The 26,409-nt window shown below is 35.7% G+C and overlaps 2 protein-coding genes across 2 annotated transcripts; one reads left to right on the top strand and one right to left on the bottom strand.

The window, feature by feature from the left end:
- Positions 1-4,425: 4,425 nt before the first annotated feature.
- LOC107810401 (ras-related protein RABC2a-like) lies at positions 4,426-11,115 on the top strand. The gene is made up of 6 exons (XM_016635179.2): positions 4,426-4,735; positions 6,451-6,519; positions 7,622-7,687; positions 9,139-9,260; positions 10,016-10,144; positions 10,806-11,115. Exons 1-6 carry the CDS (start codon positions 4,597-4,599, stop codon positions 10,914-10,916), a joined length of 636 nt encoding a protein of 211 aa, XP_016490665.1. The 5' UTR covers positions 4,426-4,596; the 3' UTR covers positions 10,917-11,115.
- A 570-nt stretch (positions 11,116-11,685) lies between these two features.
- Positions 11,686-14,811, bottom strand: LOC107810402 (uncharacterized). Its single transcript, XM_016635180.2, has 6 exons — positions 14,551-14,811; positions 13,339-13,430; positions 13,133-13,211; positions 12,369-12,463; positions 12,115-12,210; positions 11,686-12,008 (listed from the first exon to the last, which is right to left on the bottom strand). The coding sequence occupies exons 1-6, from the start codon at positions 14,729-14,731 to the stop codon at positions 11,928-11,930; spliced, it is 624 nt and encodes a 207-aa protein (XP_016490666.1). The 5' UTR covers positions 14,732-14,811; the 3' UTR covers positions 11,686-11,927.
- Positions 14,812-26,409: the final 11,598 nt, after the last annotated feature.

Consider the following 26,409-nt stretch of genomic DNA (forward strand, 5'->3'; position numbering starts at 1 on the left):
TCTTACCCTTTTATATGAATAAAAAAATATGATAATCTTGGGATAATCAATTCTGAAATTAGTTATATCGCGATTTTTATCCCAACCAAATATGGGATAAACTCATCTCAAATATTAATCCCAAAATTAATTATCCCTTATTTCTCGTACTAAACGAGCCGTAAAGAAAAGGATACACAATAAACCATAATAGCCGTTACAATTTATCCGCATCGAGTGTTCTCATTAAACCAATAATAATAACATGTATTTGTACATAAATTTAATGTGGATTAATGTAAAGGGCAGCCCAATGTATAAAGTATCTCGTATTCACGTAGGGTTCGGGGGAGGTTGCACCCAAGTAGTGTGATGCAGATAGTCTACCCTAATGCAAGTATTAATAAAGTAATTATTTTTACGGTTCGAACTCGTGACCTATAGGTCACACAGAGACAAATTTACTGTTACTCCAACACTCTCGTCCTTTTTGTGAATTGAGGTAGTTTGATATAATCATTCGGCGGATAATTTCTTAACCAAAATGCCCTCTTGTCCTATCAAATGCCTTCTCCTTTTGTTTTGCACTTAAAGAATAACTTGGTACCTAAGAGAATCATTAAGGTGAGAAATTAAATAAGAAACTTGGAATGTTTATTTTTGTTAATTTGAACTTGCCTCAACATAATCATGAAACGAGCACGCTCACAGATGTACTTGTCATGGTTTTATAATTTTAATTTCATAAAATATCATATTCTTTTTTCTACTTTGTTTTTTGATTTGGTCTATGTTCCTTTAAAGCAAAAAAGCACTTGGCATGGTGCACATATATAAACTCTATTAAGAAAGAAAATAGACTCGACTGGGACCATTTGGCCAACTTTTAAGAGAAATTTTTTCAATTGAATTTTTTTAACATTTATTTGTAAACATCTCATCTTTTACTTTTAATCAGATTAAATGATTTATAGTTAAAAAAATATTTATGACTTATTTTAAATCACGCGTTTCAAAAATCTTTCTTTTTAAGCTACGTGCCAAGACAAATACCTTACATAAATTGGGACATAGAAAATAATACTCTTTTAAAATAAAATATGTTAATAAGTAATAGATTGAGATAGCTTGAAAATAATACCATTTTTTTTAAAACGTGGAAATTATAGTAACATTTGGAGAAAATATTGTTGCTGAAAGTGCATCACATATTTGAGATTAATGATAAATAAATAAAATAAATAAGGATTGTGGTTCCAACTGCACACTCATTGAAGGAAAATATTACTAGTATTATTATCTTCTTGGTAATAAAGTTGAAAGCCAGAAACATCTGAAGCAGTCCATTCCCCACACAATTGAATTACTCCTTGGCCTACATTGTCTGTTTTTTTCCCACATAACTCATAATATTTGTAACCATTTCGGACTACATTTGACCTAACCAAATTTGACATTTAAAAAAAAACTTTTTTTCTATTTATTTAGTTTAACCATTAGAAGTATTTTCAAACCAGCTTTTATGTATCAAGGTGAGTTACATACCCGGCGAGAGATAGAATACTCATGCTACATACACTTAGCTATCTCTTTATTCGTTTAAGAGTTAGTTTAAGTTATACACTGATAGTGTAAAAAATTAATATTTATATAATCAGACCATTTAAGGTAGTCAACGATAAATTTATGTAACAAAATATTACCTGATAATCCGATAATGATAATTAGCTTGATATAATTGGTTAAATTACAAGAATAATATAAAATTGTATACATTACCAATATATATGACTTAAATATTTTAGGATTATACTTGAAATTAATAAAAGTTAAATTCAGTTTTTGGTTTAGTCGAAGACATCGAAATACTATATTAGAAATAAAGGAATGCGCGGAGTGGTGTGTGAGGAGAAATATTTTCTCACATCCGATATTTATATTTTAAAAAAAGGACAGCCCAGAGGCGCACAAGGCATCTCACGTTTATGCAAGGTTCAAGGAAGGGTCGTACCCCAAGTGACTGTAATGTAGGCAGTATATCCTGATATAAACACTCGATATTTATATCAAATCAATAAATACATATTTTTTCCTTTTTAATAAATTTTTATTAATTAACCATGCATGATTAACTAATCCAACTCAATCCTCATGTTATCATGTAACTATAATATGTTAATATGAATTGATGTTGATGTAAATATAGAGCGTGTGAATGTTTCTGTGTTAGATATTGTTGGCTAACGTTTGTATGATTTGAATAAATCCTCTCCCTACTTTTGGTCAAAGTCTATAGGTGTTGATGTCGGTAAGACAAGTTTAGCATCCCCCAACTTTAAGGATGAAAATAACAAAATAAAATCTTATTCTAAGTGATTTGTCACACTAAAGAGAGAAGTCCTAAGAAACATACATTATCTAATTCTATATTGGAATAAAGTCTAAGAAAGTTAATAGTCCATATTTTTTGACTAACAATTTCTAAAAGTAGATGCTTCCTTTTGCTCCACTAATCTCACCCTTTCTCTTGAAAAAGAACATCCTATGATAAAAGTGGCAGACTAGTGCACAAAACATTCCGTATTTACGCAGGGTTCATGGAAGGGTTGCACCTCTAGGGGTGTAATGTAGACAGCCTACCTAATGCAAGCATTGGTGGCCGCTTCTACAGCTCGAAACCGTAGCCTAGGTCACACGAAGATAACTTTACCGTTGCTCCAAGGTTCCCATTCTGCATTCACGCAGGGTCCAGGGAAGGGCTGCACCTCTAGAGGTGTGATGTAGATAAACTCTACCCTAATGCAAGCATTATTGGTTGCTTTCAAGGCTCGAACCCGTAACCTAGGTCACACGAAAAAAACTTTACCGTTGTTCCAAGCTCCCGTCAAAAACAAATCCTAAACAAACAGCCAAAAAGTACTAGTGCCTAGAAAAAGCTCTCACAATCAAAACAATTTTGGGTCCAACCCAACACCAACAAAAGGCCCACTCAGATGTTGACCCACCACCAAAAGTAACAAATTAAACCTGGAGCCCAACCTTATTAACTCTTAACCCCTGGTTCTCACCTAAATTACATTCAAGGCCACTAGTTTTCAGGTGACGGTCGCGTTGCTTTCCGCGCGTAACAGAATCACGTTCTGTTTTTTTTTTCTTTCTATATTCACAACATTAAATTTTCGTAAATTAACTCCTTTGAACACATGCAAATAGGAAAAGTCATACTTCATTTAATATATATAAATTGAACATGAATTCGCCTTTTCACGGAAATTAAAATTGAAATTGCATAATTTTGACGTTTATCGTTTACTATTCACTTGATTGTATTCGTAATTTATTGGCATAATACATAAATAGATCCCCAAACTTGCTCTCAGCTGACAAGTACACCTCAATTTGTCTTTCACTTTAGAGTTGAACACTCCTACTTATAAAATAATCATCTAGACACCTTCAAATTTATGTGTCACGTCAGTATCACGTAAGGGTATTTAACGGGTGGGCCGAGCCGGGTTGGAAAAAAAGGTGACCGTCCGGTTTCCAATCCGGACCGGTTATAGATTTTTCAATACCGGGCTTAACGGGTCCGGGTTCATCCGGGTAAAAAATAAACCGGAAGGGTTACGGGTCCAAGGAGCCGGGCCGGGTTAGTGTTATTTTTTTTTTGTATTTTGTATAACTATCGTAATTTATATTAATATAAAATAAAAATATAAAACAAAAAAATGATCTTATAAAAAGAGTGTTTGAATAAAAGGGTACAAAGACTTTAAAATTTTTATATTTAAAATTTTGAATATTTCATTAAGAATTTAAGATATTAGAATACAATGAAGATGGAAAAAAATTACACTTATAATTTGTAAGTGCTTTTTTTATTTCAAACTTACAAATTGAAGTTTACATTTAACAACAAGTAAATTAACGAAAAAAGAGTAAATTCAAAGGTTTTGCATTGCCTTAGTAAGTTCTTCATAATCAATATGAACTTTTTGGCCATCTTCTGGAGTGTTAAATTCAGATGGGTTACCATATGTTAATATATCTCCAAGTTCCTCGTCTTCTGGTCTATCAACATCTTCATGTCCCTGATTTCTTCGTTTCGATCTAATCCAATCTCTAAAACATACTAAAACTTCCAAATCATTGCTTCCTAATGAGTGACGGGTGTCTCCAAGTTGTTGTCTTGCTTGACTAAATTCACTCTTTGATGTAATAGTTAAAATTGGCTTTGGTATTGTACTTGTAGCAGTTGAGAAGTCACTTATTAACCAAGTGAAAGAAAAGAATAACTGCGCGCATAACGTTGTCCTGACTCTTCAGCTACCCGTTTTCCCTCTCTCTCCATAACCTATACATACATATCCATTTTCTCTCACTAAATATGTGTACATATAGAGAGAGAGAGGAAAAAAAAGTAGTGAATGATGCTATAAGCATTCACAATACTTTTACTGTCCCTCTTCTCTCTCTCTGTTTCACATTGTAGTTACTGTTACATAGTAGTAGTACTTTCTTTGTGAAGCTTTTAGAGAGAGAAAGTACATATTTTTTGTATCGGAGGATCTTCTAGAGAGAGAAAGTTGAGAAAAGGAGTCGTTGGAGAGTTAGCCGATGGCGACTACGGGGCAGAGTAATAGCAGTTACGATCTGTCATTTAAGATATTGTTGATCGGAGATTCTGGAGTAGGTAAAAGTAGCTTGCTTGTTAGCTTCATTTCTAATGCCGTCGACGATCTCGCCCCTACCATTGGTATTATATTACTACTCTCTTTTATTCTTTTTATTTTCTCGTTTTTTCAGCTACATACTGTTGTGAAAAAATTGTGTACTGTATTTTTAAAAAAAATAAGCTTTTGGTTGATCCTTTAATTTGGATTTTGGACATTATTTGCTCGGAATTTTGAATCCGGAATTGATGAACTAGTCAGATAAATCACTGTTGACTGCTGTTGTTTCAAGTTTTATATTTAACTCAGCAGCTGTTTTTTTTTCTTTCGCATTGATTAAAGTTTTTTTTAAAAAAATTATCAGATTAGTTATAATTTTAATCAAAGAAGTTTACTTGATCCTTTGATTTGGAATTTGGAACTTATTAGCTCGGAATTCTGAATGTGAAATCTGTGAACTAGTTTAACTCTAGCTAAACTTTGTATGATTTATGCAAGTTATTTTCGTTGATTCTCAGATTTATCACCACTTAACGCTGCGATTTTCAAGTTTTATATACAAATCAGCAGCTGTGTTTTCTTTTTAACGTTGTGTTAACGTTGTTCCTTAATGTTGAGGATTCTTCTTAGCAGTTGTTTTGAGCTTTTTACTTAAACTGCAAGAGAATCATTATTTAGATCCTAGCTCCGGATCCAAACTCATCTTACACATGTTATTCACCACCACCACCACCAACAACAACAACTACTACATCTCAGTCTTAAACAATTTCGAGTTGGGTATATGGATCGTCATTGACCATGTTTCGCCATCTAAAATCATCTCAAGCCAACATTGTATAGTATAAGAATAAAAATGGAAAGTATGTTCTCGATATCTCCTATTGGCATACGAATCTCTAACATGGTTAAAAGACTCCTAGAAAGCATAGTACCTAAAATAAGTATTAACATGACAAAAACATGTATCTCAATTAATTGGTATGGCCTATATATATATAAATAAACATGTTATTCACCAAAACTAGAAAAAAATAGTTTATATTTAGTAAGAAATAGAACAAGGTCTCTTTGCCTCCTGAATCCTGATAATAAATTTATCTGAAATGCACTATTGTCGGAATATTATGTTACTCTGATTTGTTTCTTAGAGTACCATAAAGACAGAGGAAATGAGAATAAATAGAAAGAAGACAATTATTAGGAGTGTGAAAAACACCGAAGATTGGAGCTTCCTATCATGTTGAGGAAGACCCTCGAACTAAGGGTTCGGTTAGTAGAAGCGACGACTTTGTCTCCATGCACTAGACTGTCCTTTAACATAAAATTGTTTTTGAGCCCCATTTTGCCACATTGTGTCAGGTGATGAGTTGAGCTGATTTCCTTATTAACAATCAATTTTAGTTTTGTATCAGATCACTAATGCTTCTGTTATGATAAATATGCAGATATCATTCTGCTATATTTTTAGATCGCCTTAACTGATCTGATATATCTTTTAGAAATACAGCATCTTAAGTTGTTTATTCATAGCAACATAGAGTAGAATTCCTTCCTGTCAGCATCTTGATTCAGGAGAATGCTCCAACTGGCAAAAGGATGTAAGATGAAAAGAATGAGGGAAGAAGAGCAAGCAAGAAATGTAGCTTTATAGTGTTCAATTTTTTCCTTTCCCTCATCTCTCTCTCTCTTAACTGATATAGTAACATCTTTTTCAAGTTATCGAGTAGCTTTTCATATGATGGTTGATCTCTGATATAATTTCCCATTGACTTGCTAATCCTTGTCTGATGAATAGGTGTTGATTTTAAGATTAAGACGCTCACTGTTGGTGGGAAAAGACTGAAGCTTACCATTTGGGACACAGGTAAGAACCAAAATAAGTGTCTCGACTCTAGATTTAGTTTGCTGTATTATATGCTGCCAAAGCCTTAGCTGTGGTCATCATTCACAAAATGCATAATCTGTAGGTTCAGATGAAATCTGCAGTAAAACTTTCAAACTACATAAATTAGGAATCTTTGATATTAAAGCTTAATATCCTAGCTGTTGGAGTTCTACAATGTTTGTGACCATTTAAATCAATATTCCTTACCACTGGGAATATGGCATTTCATGTTACATAGATGACACGTGATTAAACCAAGTCTAGTTAGGAAAAGTGTATTTGATTTGCGTGATCAAGTACGTGAAACAGTTGTATCAAATTAAAACAGCTTCACTTAAATCTCTTTGTGCAATGGTGGATTGATGTGCTTAATACAAACTTAATCTACATGATGATTAGTTGGTTTCACAGAAGATGTGCTAATTAGTTTTTCACCTGCATTTGAGATGCATGACTTGTAAAGAAAAAATGGAATTGTGGTCTAACCCCAAAAGCTAGCTCATGAGGTAAAGAGTGTCCAAGATCATTTAAGGAGACTATAATCCATCCCCTCATCCATATGTGACACTCTAACCCTCCCTGCACGCCAAAAGATCTAGAGCGTGGATAATATAACATGGGAGCCAAATATTGAAAAACACAACAATGGGTAAGAGTGACACTTCGACCATGTTTAGAAAAAATAAATCTTGTATATTAACTTAATCCAAATGCTAGCTCACTAGGTGAGGATTATCTAAGATTATATAAGGAGGCAATGATTTGTTTCCCCTTTCAATGTGGGACATTGTAACATGACTACCATTAAACTTTCTAAGAAGGAACAATAAGGTTAATATGTTAAAATTGCATAACGTTGAATCAAGAGTACAGTGAGAAGTGCCTAAGGCTTTTCTTGAAGATCAAGAGTTGCGGAATTCAAAATTCTGCCGAAACTACTTAAATCAGTTTTTTCATTGTTAAAACTTTTACAGTTGTTCTACTCCAACATAAATCATCTCTCCCAAGAAACTTTATAATGGTTTTTATTTTACTTAGATCCAATGAAAAGTTGTAATTATACATATCATGTTTCCTACAGCTGGACAGGAGAGGTTCAGGACACTGACAAGCTCCTATTACAGAGGTGCTCAGGGGATCATTCTTGGTAAGTACTTTTATGTACTTTTTATGTAGTTTCCAAATATGTAACTTTTATTTTAAAAAATTTAATAAATCTGTGCCGGAATTCACTCCAAAAATTAAGTACTTCGTCTCTCGTACTTTGAAGTTTGAACCTTGCCACATGAAGTGGAATGGAAGGAGCAAGTGAATTGATGCATTTTCATATCTTGCAAGAGAAGATACATTCATTGTTGATAATGCATCTATGAGTTAGCTATGGTTGGACTTTTGTTATTACATCATTCAACTTCATAGCAGTTTAACGCCATTCTGCTTTTTCCATCATGATAGAACAACGCATAATTAAGGGTCACTTGTAATAGTAATCTATAAATGTTAGCATCTGCTATAGTTGTCAAGGTTGGAATATACTGATGCAATTTTCTTTCAGGGATTACATTTGACATTCATTCATTTGCTTTTTATGTTTTGTGGGCTTTACATTTATAGCCACATTCATACTTTTTCTTTTGATAAGCCGTTTCCATTAGTCAATCGTTCACAACTTTTATTTGTGATCCATCAGCCACATTCATATTTGTTTATGGCATGTTCAAGAGTTAAATAGTTTTTCTTGATAATACTGGTGAAAGTTCACAATTTTTTTTTTCCTAAGCTTCTTCTCTTAGATAATGTCAATCTAAGCGCTATCCATTCTTGTAAATGACATGCTACAGTATGAAACTTTGATCAGATCTTGATGGAAATTGACAAGCACACTTAAGTTGAACATTTTGATTTTAAAAAAGGGCAGCCTAGTGCACTAAGCTCTCGTTACACACGGAATCCGGGAAGGGCTAGACCTATTGGGTCTATTGTTTGCAGCTTTACCTTTACATTTATTTAAGTGTTGCTTCCACGGCTTGAATCCCTGAACTTTTGATCACACAACGTCAACTTTTACCGCTCTGCCAAAGCTCCTTTTCATTGAACAGTTTGATTAAACCTCCAATGAATCTGCTTCCAATGATAAATTTCCATGATACACTATCTTCTGTAGTCTTTTTCTGGTTGCTGTAGTTCTATCTGCCTAGAATAGTAACCAAGCATCCCAATCTGTTGTTTTTATGACAACACTGTAGAACTTCCTTGTGATATTTTTGCTGACTATTGCCTCAGTCCCTTCTGACTGGCCCTCTGCAGAGCAACGAACTGCAAATATTTGATAACATCCGGGTTGATAGGGTTTGTCTATATTTCTATCTTTGACAGCTCTCCGATCTCCATTAATTGAATAAGGTTTGTAGGTTGACTGGTCGCAAATGTTCAAATTCAAAAAGGCGTCCATGTAGTGTTCCTTTATAAAAAGCATTTATCTGTGCTTTCTTTGTTGACATATTGCTACAGTCCTTGTAGATGCTTTGTCTCCTCCAGATTCTTAAATGCATTTCTAACTATTATGTTTACAATTGCTTTTTTAAATTTTGTTTACAGTCTATGATGTAACAAGAAGAGAGACCTTCACAAACCTGTCTGATGTGTGGGCAAAAGAGGTGGAGTTGTATAGTAATAATCAGGATTGCGTAAAGATGCTGGTCGGAAATAAAGTTGACAAAGTATGTTCTTCGCAAAAGTTAATGTGCTTGTGTGTGTCTCTCTCTTCTAACTTTTTTTTCCTGATAAGTGCTCTCTTCATTTTTGCTTCTTGAATGTTTGGAGATATTATTTCAAGGAAAAAACAAGTAAATTAAGATGTTGATATCACCTCTTCAAATGCAGTATACTTTATCTTGTTGTGGAGTTTGGGATCTGGGAACTTGCATAATGCTTATAACAAGAAATGAAAACTATGATTAGGGGATTTTCTTTCTGCCTTTGCAAATAGTGGTATTGCAGCTGCAACAATTTAATATGTTAAAGCAAATAATGAAGCTATGTGTGACCTCAATATAAAGGGGTTCGAAAAAAAAGATAAAGAATACGTGTCCTAAATATAAGAGGGAACAATATCAAGAAGGATACTCATAAATCATAACAAGTCAGGTGCAATGAGTTCCAGAGTTAGAGGGTGACTTTGGGTAACTCTTTGAGAATATATGCTTCAGGAAATGTATTATCCATCTTACTTTGTCGTATTCTGTTTATCATCCACATTTCCTTTACCAGTAGGGTCATTAGGCTTCCTGGTTGCAGCTTTTGCTTTATGCGGGAACATCTGTTAACATTTATCTTTATTTCTCTTCATAAAAACATTTATCTTTATTTTCTTTAGCATGTATGTTAAAGTTGCAGTCCATTAATTGATGCATGAATAAATTCTACATGAGGTTTGTAAACCAACTATATTCTTACTTTGCTATTGGGTTATCAGGAATCTGAGAGAGCTGTGACCAGGGAAGAAGGCATTGCCCTAGCAAAGGAGCTTGGAAGTCTGTTTCTTGAATGTAGTGCTAAAACTCGAGAAAATGTGCAACACTGCTTTGAAGAGCTTGCCTTAAAGGTAAATTATACATTCATGACTACTCTGTCGGTTTCACTAGACATGTTGTCAAAGTTAGTCTTATGCAAAGTAACATGGTCCGGTGGTTAATCTTTTTTTATTGGTAAAAAGGGAAAAGAAAAAGCAGCCGATCATGTTACTTTGCATATGATGCTGGTTGTTAATATAACATTATTTTGTAGATGCATCTAGTTGACCTTTTTAGATCAAAAACCTTCATAACATATTATCCTGATGGTGGTATCTGGCAGCAGCTTTTACTTTCATTGTTTTTGGCGTAAGATTTCCCAAGCACATCTACTTTATGCTGTACGTGAAATCTGTCTTGCTTCCAATCGTAATTTACATTTATATTTCCCCTTGTTTGATGCATAAGGGACAATGTATTGCCTTTATAATATCAGTCAGTAGATAAGTGCAATTCCGAAGGTACATCATCCCTTAGGTACTGAGAGTATTACTCTTCGACTCTCAAGATCAAGAAACATTACAGCCAATTGTTTCTTACCTGGTTGACTTAAACTCCTTGACTTTCAAGATTGAGAAACATCGCAGTCCAGCAGTTCTGGTCTGGTTGATTTAAAACCGATTCTTTTGCTCAACTCACATCTCTTAGGGATTAACTTTTTGATTGATTTTCTAACTAGAATACTGTATTCAGATAATGGAGGTACCTAGTCTACTGGAAGAAGGATCCACTGTAGGCAAGAGAAATATCTTGAAACAGAAACAAGAACAGAATACACAACTGGGTGGTGGTTGCTGCTCATGAAACTCTTCAAAATAGGACCAAAAAAAATGACAGACATCAAAACTGTGAACTAGATGGAGCTGAAAAGTCACAGTTAATCAAATATGTATATGATGTTTTCTTTTCTCCTTGCTGTTGTTATCCTGCTGCTTTGAAAATGGTTTAGAAGTCTAATGTAAAGTAATTGGTCGATTTGGTTATTGGCCAATGTTCTTGTTAATATTTGCCAGATTGCTGTCAAATTGGGCGTGTTTCATAATTTTATGTGCATTTCATCACTAATTATCTTTGAGAATCAGCATATAACATTGCACTATCCACTCTATGTTTTTCCTTTTCTTTGTACATCTCCAATACGATGCAATATCAGAATGTTTAAAAGATACTTGAGATTTGCAAACCAAGATCTGCTCAGGGTCTAACTCGATCTCCCCCAGTATTAAGTCAACTGTCCAAGACCTTATGGTTAAAACTAGAATAAGTTCTTGCGGAAATATAAATCCCAACTAGTTATAGAATTTAAAGTAAAAGGAAAACTGCTCTAAGAGAAATAGCCAAACACATTTGGGTTTTCTAAACATTTTAGAGATGCTTATGGGACATTTAAGAAAATGGGATCTTCTAAGTGAGAAGAGTTAAATGAAATTTTGATTTCCACAAAATTGGTTGCTGTTGTAGATGTATGTACTGATACTCAAAATTCTGACTGCAAAAATATTCCTATGAGACTGGGGAGTGTGTGTGTGGGGGGAGCACCAGACCTCCTGCACAGACTGCTCAACTCAGATTAGAAATGTACCGCCTATTATATCATTCTAGTTGATAAATCATTGACAACCACTTCAAAACATGAAAATTTCTCACCCTGCAATCTCATTTTATGGAGTATTGCAACTTTCAGGAGCACTTTTGTCACCTATTGCTACATACTTCACAAGTTCCAAAGAGGAAGTTCCGACAAAATCTTGGTACTTATAAAACAGGGTAAACATATTGGTGAAAGCCAAGTGCCCCAATTTTCTGTACGAAGGCCTAACGGCCAAGTTCAGCATTTATAGCTTCTTGTAAGATTCTGCAAACTTCACTTTCAGGCTCAACAAGCTCAGAAGGCATCTGCAATAATCACATGTCAAACAAGCCATATTGAATTAATCAGACATAAAAAAGAATCATTTAATTGATAATTTCAATTTATATAAATGCCGTGTTAGCTGCTAACCCTTCCATATAAATTTCTCGTCATAGCAGAAGCACCAGAAGCTAACAATAATTTGATAACATCTACATGTTCACCTCTGGCAGCATGATGGAGAGGCTACCAAAATTAAACAAAACCAATCAGTACAAGATGCTGTAAGAAATATAATTGAAGAGCTATTTAACTACCGCAGCTATTTTATTTTTCAATTTCCAAGATTTAGGTCAACAAAAATTGAAATTTTGCATAATGAAATTTTAGTAGAGATGCCTCACCGCATCACCTTCTTCATCAAAGGACTCCATCATCCTCTTCACACATTCAGGGTCAGGGGCACCGTTTATTAGCAGACGGACTATTTCCGTGTATCCTGTTAAAAAGTCAAGCATTCAGAAAGTAAGCAATGCGAGCCTATGCTTTCCATTTTTACTGAACCAACACTATACCGTTAGCCCACTTACTTCCTAGAAAGGCTTGGGTTAAGGCAGTTGGTTTACTTGCTGCCTGACAAATTAGGTCACAACTTAGGGGTGGCAAACGGGCTGGTCGGGTCGGATATGGGACGGGTCAAAAGCGGGCAATGAAAAACGGATAAATTATCCGACCCGACCCATATTAATACGGATAAAAAACGGGTTAACCGACAAATAATATGAGTCCATGACTTCTTGAATAAGATCACTTTTGGGAGAATTCCTAATCTCCCAAACTTGAGGAACCCCCAATTTGAGGCTTTATAAATGTAAAAGTTAAACCCATTGGTTATCCATATTCTAAATGGATAATATGGTTCTTATCCATATTTGACCCGTTTCTAAAAGGTTCATTATCCAACCCATTTTTAGTGGATAATATGGGTGGTTAACTATTTTCTTTTAACCATTTTGCCACCACTATCACAGCTTAAGATTAATTGAGTGCTTAATTTACTAGTTTATTAATCATAGAATTCAAGTGTACCATCTCTTCAAGGTAAAAAGATTAATATAGTTCACGGATATGACAGTTTAGGGATTGGAACTTGCAACCATATGTATACCTCCAGCACAAGCATCATGCAACGGAAGTGCTCCATCTTCATCCTTAGCCTCCACAGAAGCTCCCCTCTCTAACAGTAGCTGGGTAGAAATACAAAATTATATTAGTTTTAGTCCAAAACATGATACTGAAATCAAGACCAGCAGATCCATCAAAATGAGATAACGTCTGCCACAGGGACGATTGAGCATAGCTGAGTGGACCAACCTCCACACAAGCCAGATGGCCATACAGACAAGTTAGATGAAGAGCAGTGTCCCCATCTTCTAGAGGTTCGTCAATGTTCCCGTTAAAATTATCTGCAGCAATCCATCAAGTGTGTAATACATGAGTATGACACAGACATGGATAACAAGGTAGTAGGTACATAGAACAACTCATATTTTGATAGGTAAGATAACACAGAACAGCTTAGTTACTTCTCTCAAAAGACAGGGGTGACTAGAAACCCACCATAAATAACAAGCACAAAAATCAATTTTATTAGATAAGGCGAGAGATGAAATAAGAATGATATTCCAACCTTGTCTGAGGGATCTCAGAGATTCAGACAACATGGTGAACCAACCTTGTCTGAGGGATCTCAGAGATTCAGACAACATGGTGAATCTCTTCGAGACCAACCTCTACGACACAGCCAATATTCATACTTGTTTGTATGACATCCCTTCATCTCAACCACCAAGCCACATACCCAAGAAACTTTATTTTTTTCTCTGAAACAATAGGAACTTTCAATTCTGAGCTCTACGTCATAATAATCAGGTATGAAATTCCATGAGGATTTTAAAGGCATCCTGCATTTGTCCTTACAAATGCCAAGGAACAACCACACAAACACGTGCTCTATCTCACCCATTTATCAACATGGTGTCTGTGCCTGTGTTGTTCAATTGTGTAAGACATAGCAACAAGTAACAAGGGATACAATGGCCATTGCTGGACATGCTTGGAAATCATGCGAAGCAATCATCAGTGCCATGAGACTGAAATCTCACATTTGGTAGTTGGTATTGAATTCTCTTCCATTTCTTTCATTTATAGCTCTTGTTATTCTCAATCTGAAAGTTCAATATTTTATTACTCCCACCCCGCACCCCGTATCAATGGTAGTTCCTCACAAACCCTAGGGAGACTCAAACTCCTGACTTACTGGTTGGAAGTGGAGTAGTCTTGCTAATTGAGCCAACTCAATGTTTCTTTTGGAAGAAAATTCACTCATACTACCTTCATTGGGATCAAGAACAACCAATTTTACCTAAAATGGCTCCAAAAGTAGAAAAAGGTACAATCTTTTTGTTTTGTTAATGATAGGTAAAGGAAAATACATGGACTAGGTCTCATTATTTGAACATTCAACTAACAAATCCATGTCTTTCGTTTTTTCCCCCATAAATGAACCAATTATATTTGACCTACCTAGGGCAAGGCGAAAGGCGTTGATTTCACCGCGTTCGGCGGCGTTGAAAAGTTCACGGAGGTGAAGAGGGATGTGAGAGTCGGAGGGGTCCTCCTCCAACTCCAATTCCTCCTCTTCGAACAAACCGCCTTCGTCTTCTTCTTCCCCCATCATTCCGTTACGTCCCCTTTGTACTGCCATTTTTATTTCTCTCTCTTCTCCTCTTTGTGTTCTGATTTTGTGGACTCCAAAACCCTGCTACTTTGCTCCCTTAAACCCCTGCGCCCTGCCTATATATGATTTTATTTCTAAAAACAATAAAAATAGATATGCCTCAAAGCGTAAACTAAAAATGCGTAATTTTGTGATTGATTAATTTGTCTCTTCTTATGAATATGATTATTTGTTATAATTTGGTTCGGTTTATTATTCAACTTTAAAATTTTTAGAGAAATTTTAATATCAAATTAATTAAAGAAAATAGGTTCAAATATTTTCATGAACTATCCGACATTTATAAATTTTGCCACTCATTGTACTTGTGGTCCATTTATACCTTTGTTTTTAGAAAATTGGCTCGTATTTAACACTATCATTTAGGGGTGTACATAAGTCGAGTTGATTCAGATTTTTCAATTACCAAAACCAAATCAATGGTGTTGGCTTTTTACATCTATAAATCAAACAAATAAAGTTAGATTTTTCAATCTCGATTTTTGTTTTCGGGTTTTCGATTTTTTCCGGTAAAGTCTTCATAGTGTAAATATGTAATTTGTGCTCCAAATATTTCTTTAGTTCTAGTAAGATACAACTATATAATATATTTTTTAAGAAAATAATACAATAATATGAGATAAGTCATAGCATTATACTAAAGAGAGCTGCAATTTGACCACACTCATAATGGCCCAACAATGGCCACACCCGTGAAATACCCTTAAAACCCTTGATTTCATATTTAGCTTAACATTCATTATTTCCCTCCAAAATATTTCCCTCCCAAACAAACTAATAACTATTGATAATCCCAAAATATTGATCTCATAAAATCATCATTTTCTCATGGGAAGATCAAAAGCCTTCGTATGTATATGTATACTGCTATGTTTTTTTTAAAATAAAATTTATACGGATGGGAAGATCAAAAAACTTCGTATGTATACATATATTATTTTTCGAAAATTTATACGGTATATAAATTCGAGTAACCTTGTTATACCATACACATATGATAAGAGAGCTTTCATTAAACACATAATTCACCACCCTTCCCTTAATCTAAACATGAATGCTAACAAGAAACTAGTTTGGAGCCATTAAACTTGAATAACAACCTAGAAACTAGGTCAAAGCAACTAAGGAATGCATTACACATATCTTGAGGGTTGAATTCGGACGACAGTTTGATGAATGAAGATGAGTGGGTAAACATTGATTCATACATCAACTTCAATGATGGAGAAGATCATGTTGACGATGTTGTTGTTGTTGCTGCTGATGATGATGATGACGACGATGACGACAACCATTATTTAGAGGAAGGGGGAGAATGTGGAGAGGACAGGAAAATGTCTAATGAGTTCAATGAAGAAGATCTAGTAATATGTCCAATTATTGGAATGAGGTACAGTAATAAGGATGTTATGTTTGTTTTTTACAAAGAACATGCAAGATTATCAGGGTTTTGAATTGTCAAAAGAACATCAAACAAAAAGATGGTGATATTGTAAGGTATGTGCAATATGGTTGTGATAGGTCTAGAAAACCAAGGAATAAGGATGTTACCAAGAGGAGGAACTGCCATGCTAGAACAAATGGAATTTTGGAGGAGAATGGTTAATGGTGTATTTAAAGGTGGTTAAAAAGCATAATCATCAATTGAAACCAACATTATCCGATTGATGGCTGGACACAAGTCGCTTAGTAAGTCTCTAAAGAGAGCTCTTATAGCCAAAGATATTGATGTCTTAAGACCCTAAAAAAATATATGAGTCGCTGGAGTACTTGCTGGTGGCCCCGAAAATCAAGGTTGTACACCAAAGGACTATAGAAATTATATTTTGAAGAGTAGAAAGCTTTAACTGCAAGAAGGTGTAACGACCTGACCGATCGTTTCAAGCATTTGCACTTCGCTAGGTAGTTTGAGGGCATGAGTAGCTCCATATGATGTATTATGACTTATGTGAATCATCGGTTTTGGTTTTCAGGTTATTCGGAATCGATTTGGAAGAATGAACTTCATGATTGAAGCTTTAAGTTGGAAGAGTTGACCAAGTTTAACTTTTGTGTATTTGACCCCGGATCAGAGTTTTGATGGTTTTATTAGGTCCGGATGGTGATTTTGGACTTGGGCGTATTCCCGAATTTGCATTTGGATGTTTCTTGAAGGTTCTAGCGTTAATTGGCGAAAGTTGGCAATTTGGAGTTTTGGAATGTTCATAAGTTTGACCGGAAGTTGACTTTGATGATATTGGGTTTGAATTTTGGTTCCTGGAGTTGGAATATCTTCGTTATGTCATTTGAAACTTGTGTGCAAAATTTGAGGTCATTCCGAGTTGATTTGATATGGTTCGGCACGAGTTTTGAAAGTTGAAAGTTCAAAAGTTTATTAAGTTTGATTTGAGGTACGATTCACGATTTTTATGTTGTTTGATATGATTTGAAGCTTCGAATAACTTCGTATCGTGTTTCAAGAATTTTTGGTATGATTGAATGGGGTCCCGAGGGGCTCGGGTGTGTTTTGGATCATTGGTTGAGAAACTAGTTAAGTTAATGATTTGGAGTTTGACCATGGTCAATATCGGGTCAAGATGACCTCTTTTCAGTATTTTGAGTGCACGAGCATGTTCGTAGCGTATTTTATAATTGAAGAACATATAAGGTTTGTATGTGAGAGGTTCCGAATGAGTTTTGGGTGCTAAAATGAAAATTCTTCCGTTGCTGATTTTCTGGTGTAAAATAATTACGAAAATGTCATTTTTGTCTCTTAAATTTCTAGACTCCATTTAAAACTTCAAAACATCATATCTCCCTCATTTTAAGGCAAAATTGGGTGATTCGAAAGCCTAACTTAACTGCAATTTCACAAGAAATCTATTGGAGGCATCAAAAGCGACTTTAGGGATCGTTTGGCACACAAAATGAGGTAAAACAGCTGGACAAAAAATATTTAATATCGAGGGTTTATTCATTTGGTCATATTTTGAGTTGGGGAGCTCGGATTTGGGCAATGTTTGAGGCAATTTCCCCATATGAATTGGAGTAAGTGTTCTCTACTCGGTTTTGATTATATTTCGTGATTATATCTTCGTTGTTGGTAATTGGATTATGAATTATAAAGAGAAAATTGAGAATTTTAGTCTAAAGTTTCATAGAGTGAGTTTTTGAGTTTGAACATCGATCGAGAGTCGGATTTGAGTGAAACTAGTATGGATGGACTCGTAATTGAATGGATTATCAGATTTTTTTAAGTTTCATCAGGTTCCGAGGCGGTTTGGTTGATTTTGGGATTTTGATTAAAGATTCGACCTTTATCGATTGAGTTTGTTTCTTTTGGTATTATTTGATGTATTTGAGTTGCTTTTGGTTAGTTTCGAGCCGTTCGGAGGTCGATACATGTAGGATGACATTTTGGAGTATCGTTTGGCTTGCTTGGTATTGGATTTGGCTTGTTCGAGGTAAGTAACACTTCTAAACTTGGAGCTGAGGGTATGAACCCTGATTATATGTGTTATGTGTTTGGTGTCTAGGTGGCGCACATGCTAGGTGACGGGCGTGTGGGCGTGCACCATATGAATTGTGACTCGGTTATTTCTGTGGTACTGTGTAGTTACCTAATCTTATTTGTATCTATGAAATCTCTGCGTGCTAGAGTAATCGAGTTGTGATCTATGTTAGAAACTATGTCTAGGCTATATGCTTATCCTGTTGGGACCCGCTGAGGTCATTTATGTTGTTGAGTTATTTGCTTACATTGCAATTATATACTCAGTCATACGCATTCAGTTGCATATCATATCTCAGTCTTTGTTACCATTTATTGATATATCACATCATCATGTTGGGCTGATTTTCATGACATTGTGAGCCCGAGAGACTGGAGAGATTGATGACTGAGTGAGGCCAAGGGACTGATGGTGAGGATTTATGATGGGATCGGGTTGCACGCCGCAACATGTTGTATTGATTTATTCCATGATTGGCTTGTTATAACGCTTGGGCTGAAGGAGCCCCTCCAAAGTCTGTACACACCCCTAGTGAGCGCAGGTACCTACTGAGTGCGAGTGCCGAACAATTGGGAGGATTGAGTGATTGTGAGGACTGAATGATTGGGAAGACTGAGTGAATTGATAATCTGAGAGTATGCATATGGTTTTATCATTGAGTTGCATTGCATTCGACATGCACACTTGACATACAAGCATAAAGATACATTTTCTTCATGTTGTACGACATTGCGTCATTCATGACTTCACATACACATTGAAATGTAGGCATAGAGATGTACTTTCCTCATACTATTTGAAAATGAAACATTTACTTGTTGAAAGTTTTGGAAAAAATCACGGTTTTACAAACGTACTCATATTTTGGTGATTTCGATAAAAGATTTGGGTTTTCACTGATATACTTGAAAAACATGCCTATTTTCTGTAACTGTGAACCAGCTAAATTATTTCATGTACCATCTTTATCATATTGCTATGAATTGTTGCTGGTTATTGGAGTTGGACCCTGACCCTTGTCCCAGCTCGTCACTACTTTCAACCTAAGGTTAGGTTTGTTACATATTGAGTACATGGGGTCGGTTGTACTCATACTACACTTCTGTACCTTGCGTACAGATGTTGGATGTTGATGTTGCTGTGATCGAGAGGAGCTAGATTTGAAGTCGTACCGTGTTCCGGTGGTAGCTGCCTCTTGTTCATGGTAGCCTTAGATTTATAAAAAAAAAATTATGTACATTTCGAACAGATGATGTATTTATTCATGCAATCTTTGTAAATTGTAATCTTAGAAACTCATGATTTGTACTACGAGTCCTTGGGAAATGTATAAGATTTAGATATTTTCTTTTATTTATTTGTCTTATTACATTTCATTGGAATTGGTTTATTGTCAATTGGCTTACCTAGCGGGTTGGGTTAGGTGCCATCACGACTAGTTGGATTTTGGGTCGTGATAAGTTGTTAGAGCTCTAGGTTTATAGGTTCTACGAGTCAGGAGCAAGTGTCTAGTAGAGTCTTGCGGATCGGTATGATAACGTCCATACCTATCTTCGAGAGGCTACATGGCATTTAATATAAACTTCCCATCTTTCTTTCCTTATCATGCGATATTGATTCAACTTGAAGCGTAACTCTTTGAATTTTTTCCACGCATTCGTATGCACACATGAGCGCTCGGTATCAGCTATGCATCGACGACTTGTGATTCCTTGGATGAGGTGCAAGATGTGATTTCTGTGTGCTGATGATGGGCCAGTCTGGATGACTTGAGGCCGAATTTTGACTGTAGCTCGAGCAAGGGGATTTCGGTTGTGTGAGCACGTTCTTTTGGACTTATAAGTCTGGTAGTGTCCCTATTAGTGGAATTTATGGCTCGATGAGTGATTGGATGGCAATATGATGAGTATGATGTGATTACGAGATGTGTTCGAAGGTGTCGAGAATAGTTTGCTTGAGATGTAAAAAGGACTATTGGGTGCTAGATTGCTATCTTGATGTGATGCATAGTCTCAAGTTATGAGTATGTTGAAAGATTTTTCATGTTGATTAATTGTGGAACGAAGTAAATTTTCATGTCTTGTTGATGAGTTTGGACTCAGGAAGATTAAGTGATTGCAAAGTAGTTATGGCTGTGAAAGGGTATAAAGAGATGTCAGTTTGAGGCTAAGCAGGTAGCTTATAACCTACGAGGTAATCTACGGATGTGTGATTTTTATGATGTTGTGTGGAGGCGGTCTACCGGAATCCGCTGCTCTGGGGTACCGACGTCGGCAGTCTGTGCTCCTCGCCCGACCTAAGATGTGGCAAGAGCAAGAGGTATAAATCCTGCCTGAGCCAAGGTGCTAAACATGCTCAGAAACTGGGGTAGAGTCTCCTGGAGAGTTGGTATAGTAACAGCCATCTCAGGTTCCTGCCCTCCAACTGGAGCTACTGGTGGCTCCTCTGTGGTAGCTCGTGCGGGTGCTCTGGCTGCACCACGTGGACGTCCTCGGCCTCTACCCCGTCCCCGGCCTCTCGCGGCTCTAGCAGGGGGCGCAAGTGTCTGATCGACCGATCCAGCTGTACGTGTCCTCACCATATGTGAGATATTAGAAAGACAGAAGTTTAGAGTCCGAAGTCAAAAATCTCGCACGATAAGGAATAAAAAAAAGTGAACTTTTCCTAACAATTCCATAGCCTCTCGAAGATAAGTACAGACGTCTCCGTACCGATCCGCGAGACTCTACTAAACCTACTTGTGACTCATAATACCTATGAACCTAGAACTCTGATACCAACTTGTCAAGACCCCAATTTCCTCCGTAGGATACCGTGATGGAACCTAGTCTCTAAGACTAGGTAAGCCTAACAACTTGCGGAATAAATGAATAATAAAGTGAACTCCAATCTCAACACATGCTATATAAATATAAATTTTCAAATCCATAATTTACAACTCCCAAAATCCGGTGGAAATAAGTCACAAGTTTCTAAGAGCAAATACTAAGTGTCTCTATACATCTGAGTCTAAAGAAAATAAGGACAATAACACAGTCAGGATAGAGGGGGACTCTGAGGTCTGCGGGCGCTGGCAGATATACCTTGAAGTCTCCGCGTGCGGTCCAACTCACTGGTATCTGGTCTGGTGAGAAGAACCTGGATCTGCAAAAAAGATGTGTAGAAGTGTAGTATGAGTACACCACAATGGTACCTAGTAAGTGCCAAGCCTAACCTCGGTAGAGAGTAGTTACGAGGTCAGGTCAGGGCCCTACTGGTTTAAAAGAAAAGTAGGGCAGAAGATATAATAATATTTTGAAATGATAGAGAATTTAAACAATAAGAAGTTTGAGAAAATATCAGCACAGTAAATAGAGGTAAACAACAGGGGCACTCCCGAGGTACCGCCTCGTAGTCCCAAATGTATCTCCCGAGGTACCGCCTCGTATTTCCAAAGCAAATATGCAAGACAAGGGGTGGGGGAATCTCCCGAGTAAACGCCTCGTAGTCCCAAAGTAAATATGAAGTACATGGGGATCTCCCGAGTAAACGTCTCGTAGTCCCAAAGTAAATATGCAGTACAAGGGGATCTCCCAAGGAACCGCCTTGTAGTCCCAAAGTAAATATGCAGTATAAGGGGATCTCCCGAGGAACCTCCTTATAGTCCCAAAGTAAATATGGAACAGGTAATTGAAGGAAAACACAAATTTCCAGCAAGAATCTTACAGTTAAAGATTTAATCCAAATCAAGGAAAACAGGTAATTCAACTAAGCCTGTTTCACAAATTGCAAGTAAGAGTTAAGGCACGTAGACATGCAATGCTAGGCTAAACATGATCACTACATATGCTAAGGCAACTCAGTAAATGAATTTTAAAAGGAGACAACTCAGTTAAGGAATTCAAAAGATTGCAAATCAGCAAGAACATAATTTTCCATAATCAGCCTATGTACGCACTCGTCACCTAGCATACACGGCGCTCACATATCACAAATTGTTACAACAATACCAATCCTAAGGGAATTTCTCCCACACAAGGTTAGACAAGTCGCTTACCTCAAATATCTCTCAATCAGTCAAGTAGTATGCCTTTCCCTCGACTTTTCAACTCCGATCGGCTCGAATCTATCCAAAATAATTTTATACTATAAATATAACTACAAAAAACCAATTTAAATAATGAAACTATGACTTTAGCAAAGAATCGAAAATTCGGCCCAAAAAGTCGACCCGGGCCCACGTCTCAGAATCGGGTTAAAGTCATAAAATACGAATACCCACTTGACCACGAGTTCACCCCTACCAAAATTACCAAAATCCGACACCAAATTGCCACTCAATTCCTCAAATCAACTCACCAAATCCCTAACCTCCAGCTCCCAATTTTCACCTTAAATATACACTAACTAGGCGGCAAAATAAATGGGGAAGCAAGATTATTGATAAACAATAAGCATAAGGGAATTATCTCAAGAAAATCCCTCGAAAATGCTCTCAAAAATCTCCCTAGACCGACTTTGCAAAGTCCAAAATGACAAAAATCATGAAGCCCTTCGGTTTTTGGAACCCATTCCGCTTCTATGGTCCAAATCCTGCTTCTGCGGGTGCGCATTTGCGCAAACATGTCTGTTTCTGCGGACATGCCTTCCCGCACTCGTTCGCTTCTGCAGCCTTCACACTGCATATGCGACCACTGGACAATTCCCCTAGCCCTGCACCTGCGTCCCATTACTTGTTTCTGCGGGCTCGCACCTGCGGTCAGTCTTGCGCATGTGCAATTACACCAGAACCAACCCAGCACCAGAAAATCTTCTTAGTCCAAAAATGACCCGTTAACCATCCGGAACTCACCCGAGACCCCCGGGACCTCAACCAAATATACCAACCAGTCCTAATACATCACACAAACTTAGTCGAGCCTTTAAATTACATCAAACAATGCTAAAAATACGAATTACACATCGAGTCAAGCCTAATAAATTTCAAAGTTTCTAACTTCTATATCCGACACCAAAATATATCAAATCAAGTCCGATTGACCTCAAATTTTACACACAAGTCATAATTAACATTACAGACCTATTTCAATTTCCGGAATCGGAATCCGACCCCGAATTCAAAAATTCCACTCCCAGTCAAACTTCCCAAAATCCATCAAATTTCCATCTTTTACCAATTCACGCTAAAATGACCTATGGACCTCCAATTCAATATCTGAACACGCTCCTATGATCAAAATCACCTTATAGAGCTATAGGATTTGTCAAAACTCCATTCCGGAGTCGTTTTCAGACAGTTCGAACTACGGTAAATTCCTATGAATTAAACCTCTATTTTAGGGATTATGTGTCCCATTTCACTCCGAAACCAAAGACAAATCCTCCTGACAAGTCACAAAATCCAAAAATGAAGTAGAGGAATCAATAAATAGTGGTTTAGGGCTAATACTCTCAAAATGAATGGCCGGGTCGTTACAAAGACTTGACCGTTTGGTTTGAGATGATTTAAGTTTGGAACTTATTTAATTTGATTTGAGATAGGTTTGTTTTGAATTTATTGACTTTGTTTTGTAATGAGTTTAAATGTGTGGTATTATAATTGTCATTGTTAAATACTTCATTTTATTGTTACTTGCTTTGAATTTAGAGGACTAGACTAACAAAATGTGACCGCAACTAGTACAGAAGTGAAAGACTTGACAAGATTAAAATCAGTGCAAAACTAAGAACTAAAATACTCACATCTTGACATTACTAAAAACGAAAAAAATCAGTTTGCAACTTAAAACCCTACCTTCAACCCCTATCTTGGTATTTAAAATCCTACCTTCAACCCTTACATTCAACAACTTTTTTTCCGGAATTTATTGTATTAACCAACATTCAACCACTATTTTGTAACCCTACCTTCAACCCTACCCTAGGTATTTATGTGTTTTGAATTAGTTCCCACGTATTTCATTTCATCCAGTGTTGCTCTCTTAATTGTTCTACCTGCGACTCTTCTTCTTCCTAGTAGATGTGGACGCATTGATTTACCCGTGACTCTTCTTCTTCTTCCTTGTAGAAGCAGACACATTAGATGCTGCTCTTCTTCTTCTCAATCATTGTGTATGCATTGTGGAAGTATTGTATTTAATTGCTTGCTTCGATTTTTAAGTTGTATTGGTGTTATTTGCATTGTATTTAATGGTTTTGGATACCAAAGTTATTTTAATAAATACAATATCTATTTTTTTCGGAATTGACATCAATGTAAAATCAGTGTAAAATTTGTTTTGAATACAAAAACATGTGTTTACTGTCACAATAATGACATACCAACCATTTAAGTTCCCTATGAAGCATTTACTCTTCCAAAGAGATCACTGTTCATTCCATTTCGAATTTTTGAATGATAATTAAAAAAAAACTGTTATAGTAAAGAATACCAATGTGATGAAGATTAAAATTTCATAACATCAATAGTTCAACAGAAATCTCCAACAGAAAATTAAAAGCACAACTACCATAACTAAATCAACATGAAAATAAAAGATAATAAAAGGATAAATCAACACAAACACATCCTAGAAACTAATCAATTTCAACCGGATTATCAAAAGTTTCCTTCTCCCTTCACTTGAAATTTGAAGACAACATACAGTGGTGCAACATCAACTAACTCAAATTTGACGTCGTAACCTCTCTTGACATAATTGTCCAAAATAAAAAGTTTCCAGCCTACTTTGAACCTTTTTTGATCACCAACGCTCAAAGATACAAACCACTCTTTGCCACACTAGTGAAGAATCGCGGTTTCTACTGTTGGAGGAAGATGCTTGTAGATTTTTCTTGGAATATACTGAAAAAAGAAAAAAAACGTATTACTATTAAGTTTTCGGAAAATATGAAACTGAAACAAGAAAATATATATATACACTACTGATGCATATATTTTTCTGGAGTTAAGGTATAAAAACAAAAGCATTTTATGTAAAAGAATTTTAGTTAGGATTTAAGTCAAGAAATTAGTGTAAAATTCAAAGAAATAAGGTTAAAGGACATAATAATTTACCAGATCGTCGTAGTTGATGTGTGAATCAGTCATAACCACTTCAAATATTGAATGATTCTCTTCTTCATTATCATTAGTAAAAGAATAAGGTAGGGCTCGTTTGGCAGGGGGAGATGTGTCCATAGTTAGGGTTTGTAGGTGAGTGTATTTTTGGTCTTTAGGGTTTGAATATATGAGTATATATATTTATATAGGGCCAACCCAGCTAATAAAATCATTTTTAATGCTAATTCTATCATTTTTTTTAATGCTAAATTTGAATCCTAAGTATTTTGATTATGAAATATTAATGAATTAAGTTATGTAATTTGTATATTTAGTCCCCTTTTAATAATCAATAGCTATTGACTAAGGTTTTTTCATATGGACTATGTTAATTGCATCGTTGTGATCATAATTATATTGACCATTTATATAATAGCCAATATATAATTTCATTCATTAAGGTCATACGTATCGGCCACTAGTTATTCATAGCAACCATATAAGTCCATTGGCTAAGGTTTTAACCATATGGCCTATGCTAATTACATCATTGTGATTCATAGTTATATTGACCGTTTACATAATAGCCAATATATAATTTCATTCATTAAGGTCATACTTATCGGCCACTAGTTATTCATAGAAACCATATAAGTCTATTGACTAAGGTTATAATCATATGACCTATGTTAATTATATCGTTGTGATTCATAGTTATATTGACCGTTTATATAATATCCTATATATATTTTTATTCATTAAGATCATACTTATTGGCCACTAGTTATTCATAGCAACCATATAAGTCCATTGACTAAGGTTATAGTCATATGGCCTATGCTAATTACATCATTGTGATTCATAGTTATATTGACCGTTTATATAATATCCAATATATAATTTCATTCATTAAGGTCATACTTATCGGCCACTAGTTATTCATAGCAACCATATAAGTCCATTGACTAAGGTTATAGTCATATGACCTATGTTAATTACATTGTTGTGATTCATAGTTATATTGACCGTTTATATAATAGCCAATATATAATTTCATTCATTAAGGTCATACATATCGGCCACTAGTTATTCATAACAACCATATAAGTCCATTGACTAAAGTTTTAATCATA

This window comes from Nicotiana tabacum, chromosome 2 (assembly GCF_000715075.1).
Source record: "Nicotiana tabacum cultivar K326 chromosome 2, ASM71507v2, whole genome shotgun sequence".
NCBI classification, from domain to species: domain Eukaryota; kingdom Viridiplantae; phylum Streptophyta; class Magnoliopsida; order Solanales; family Solanaceae; genus Nicotiana; species Nicotiana tabacum.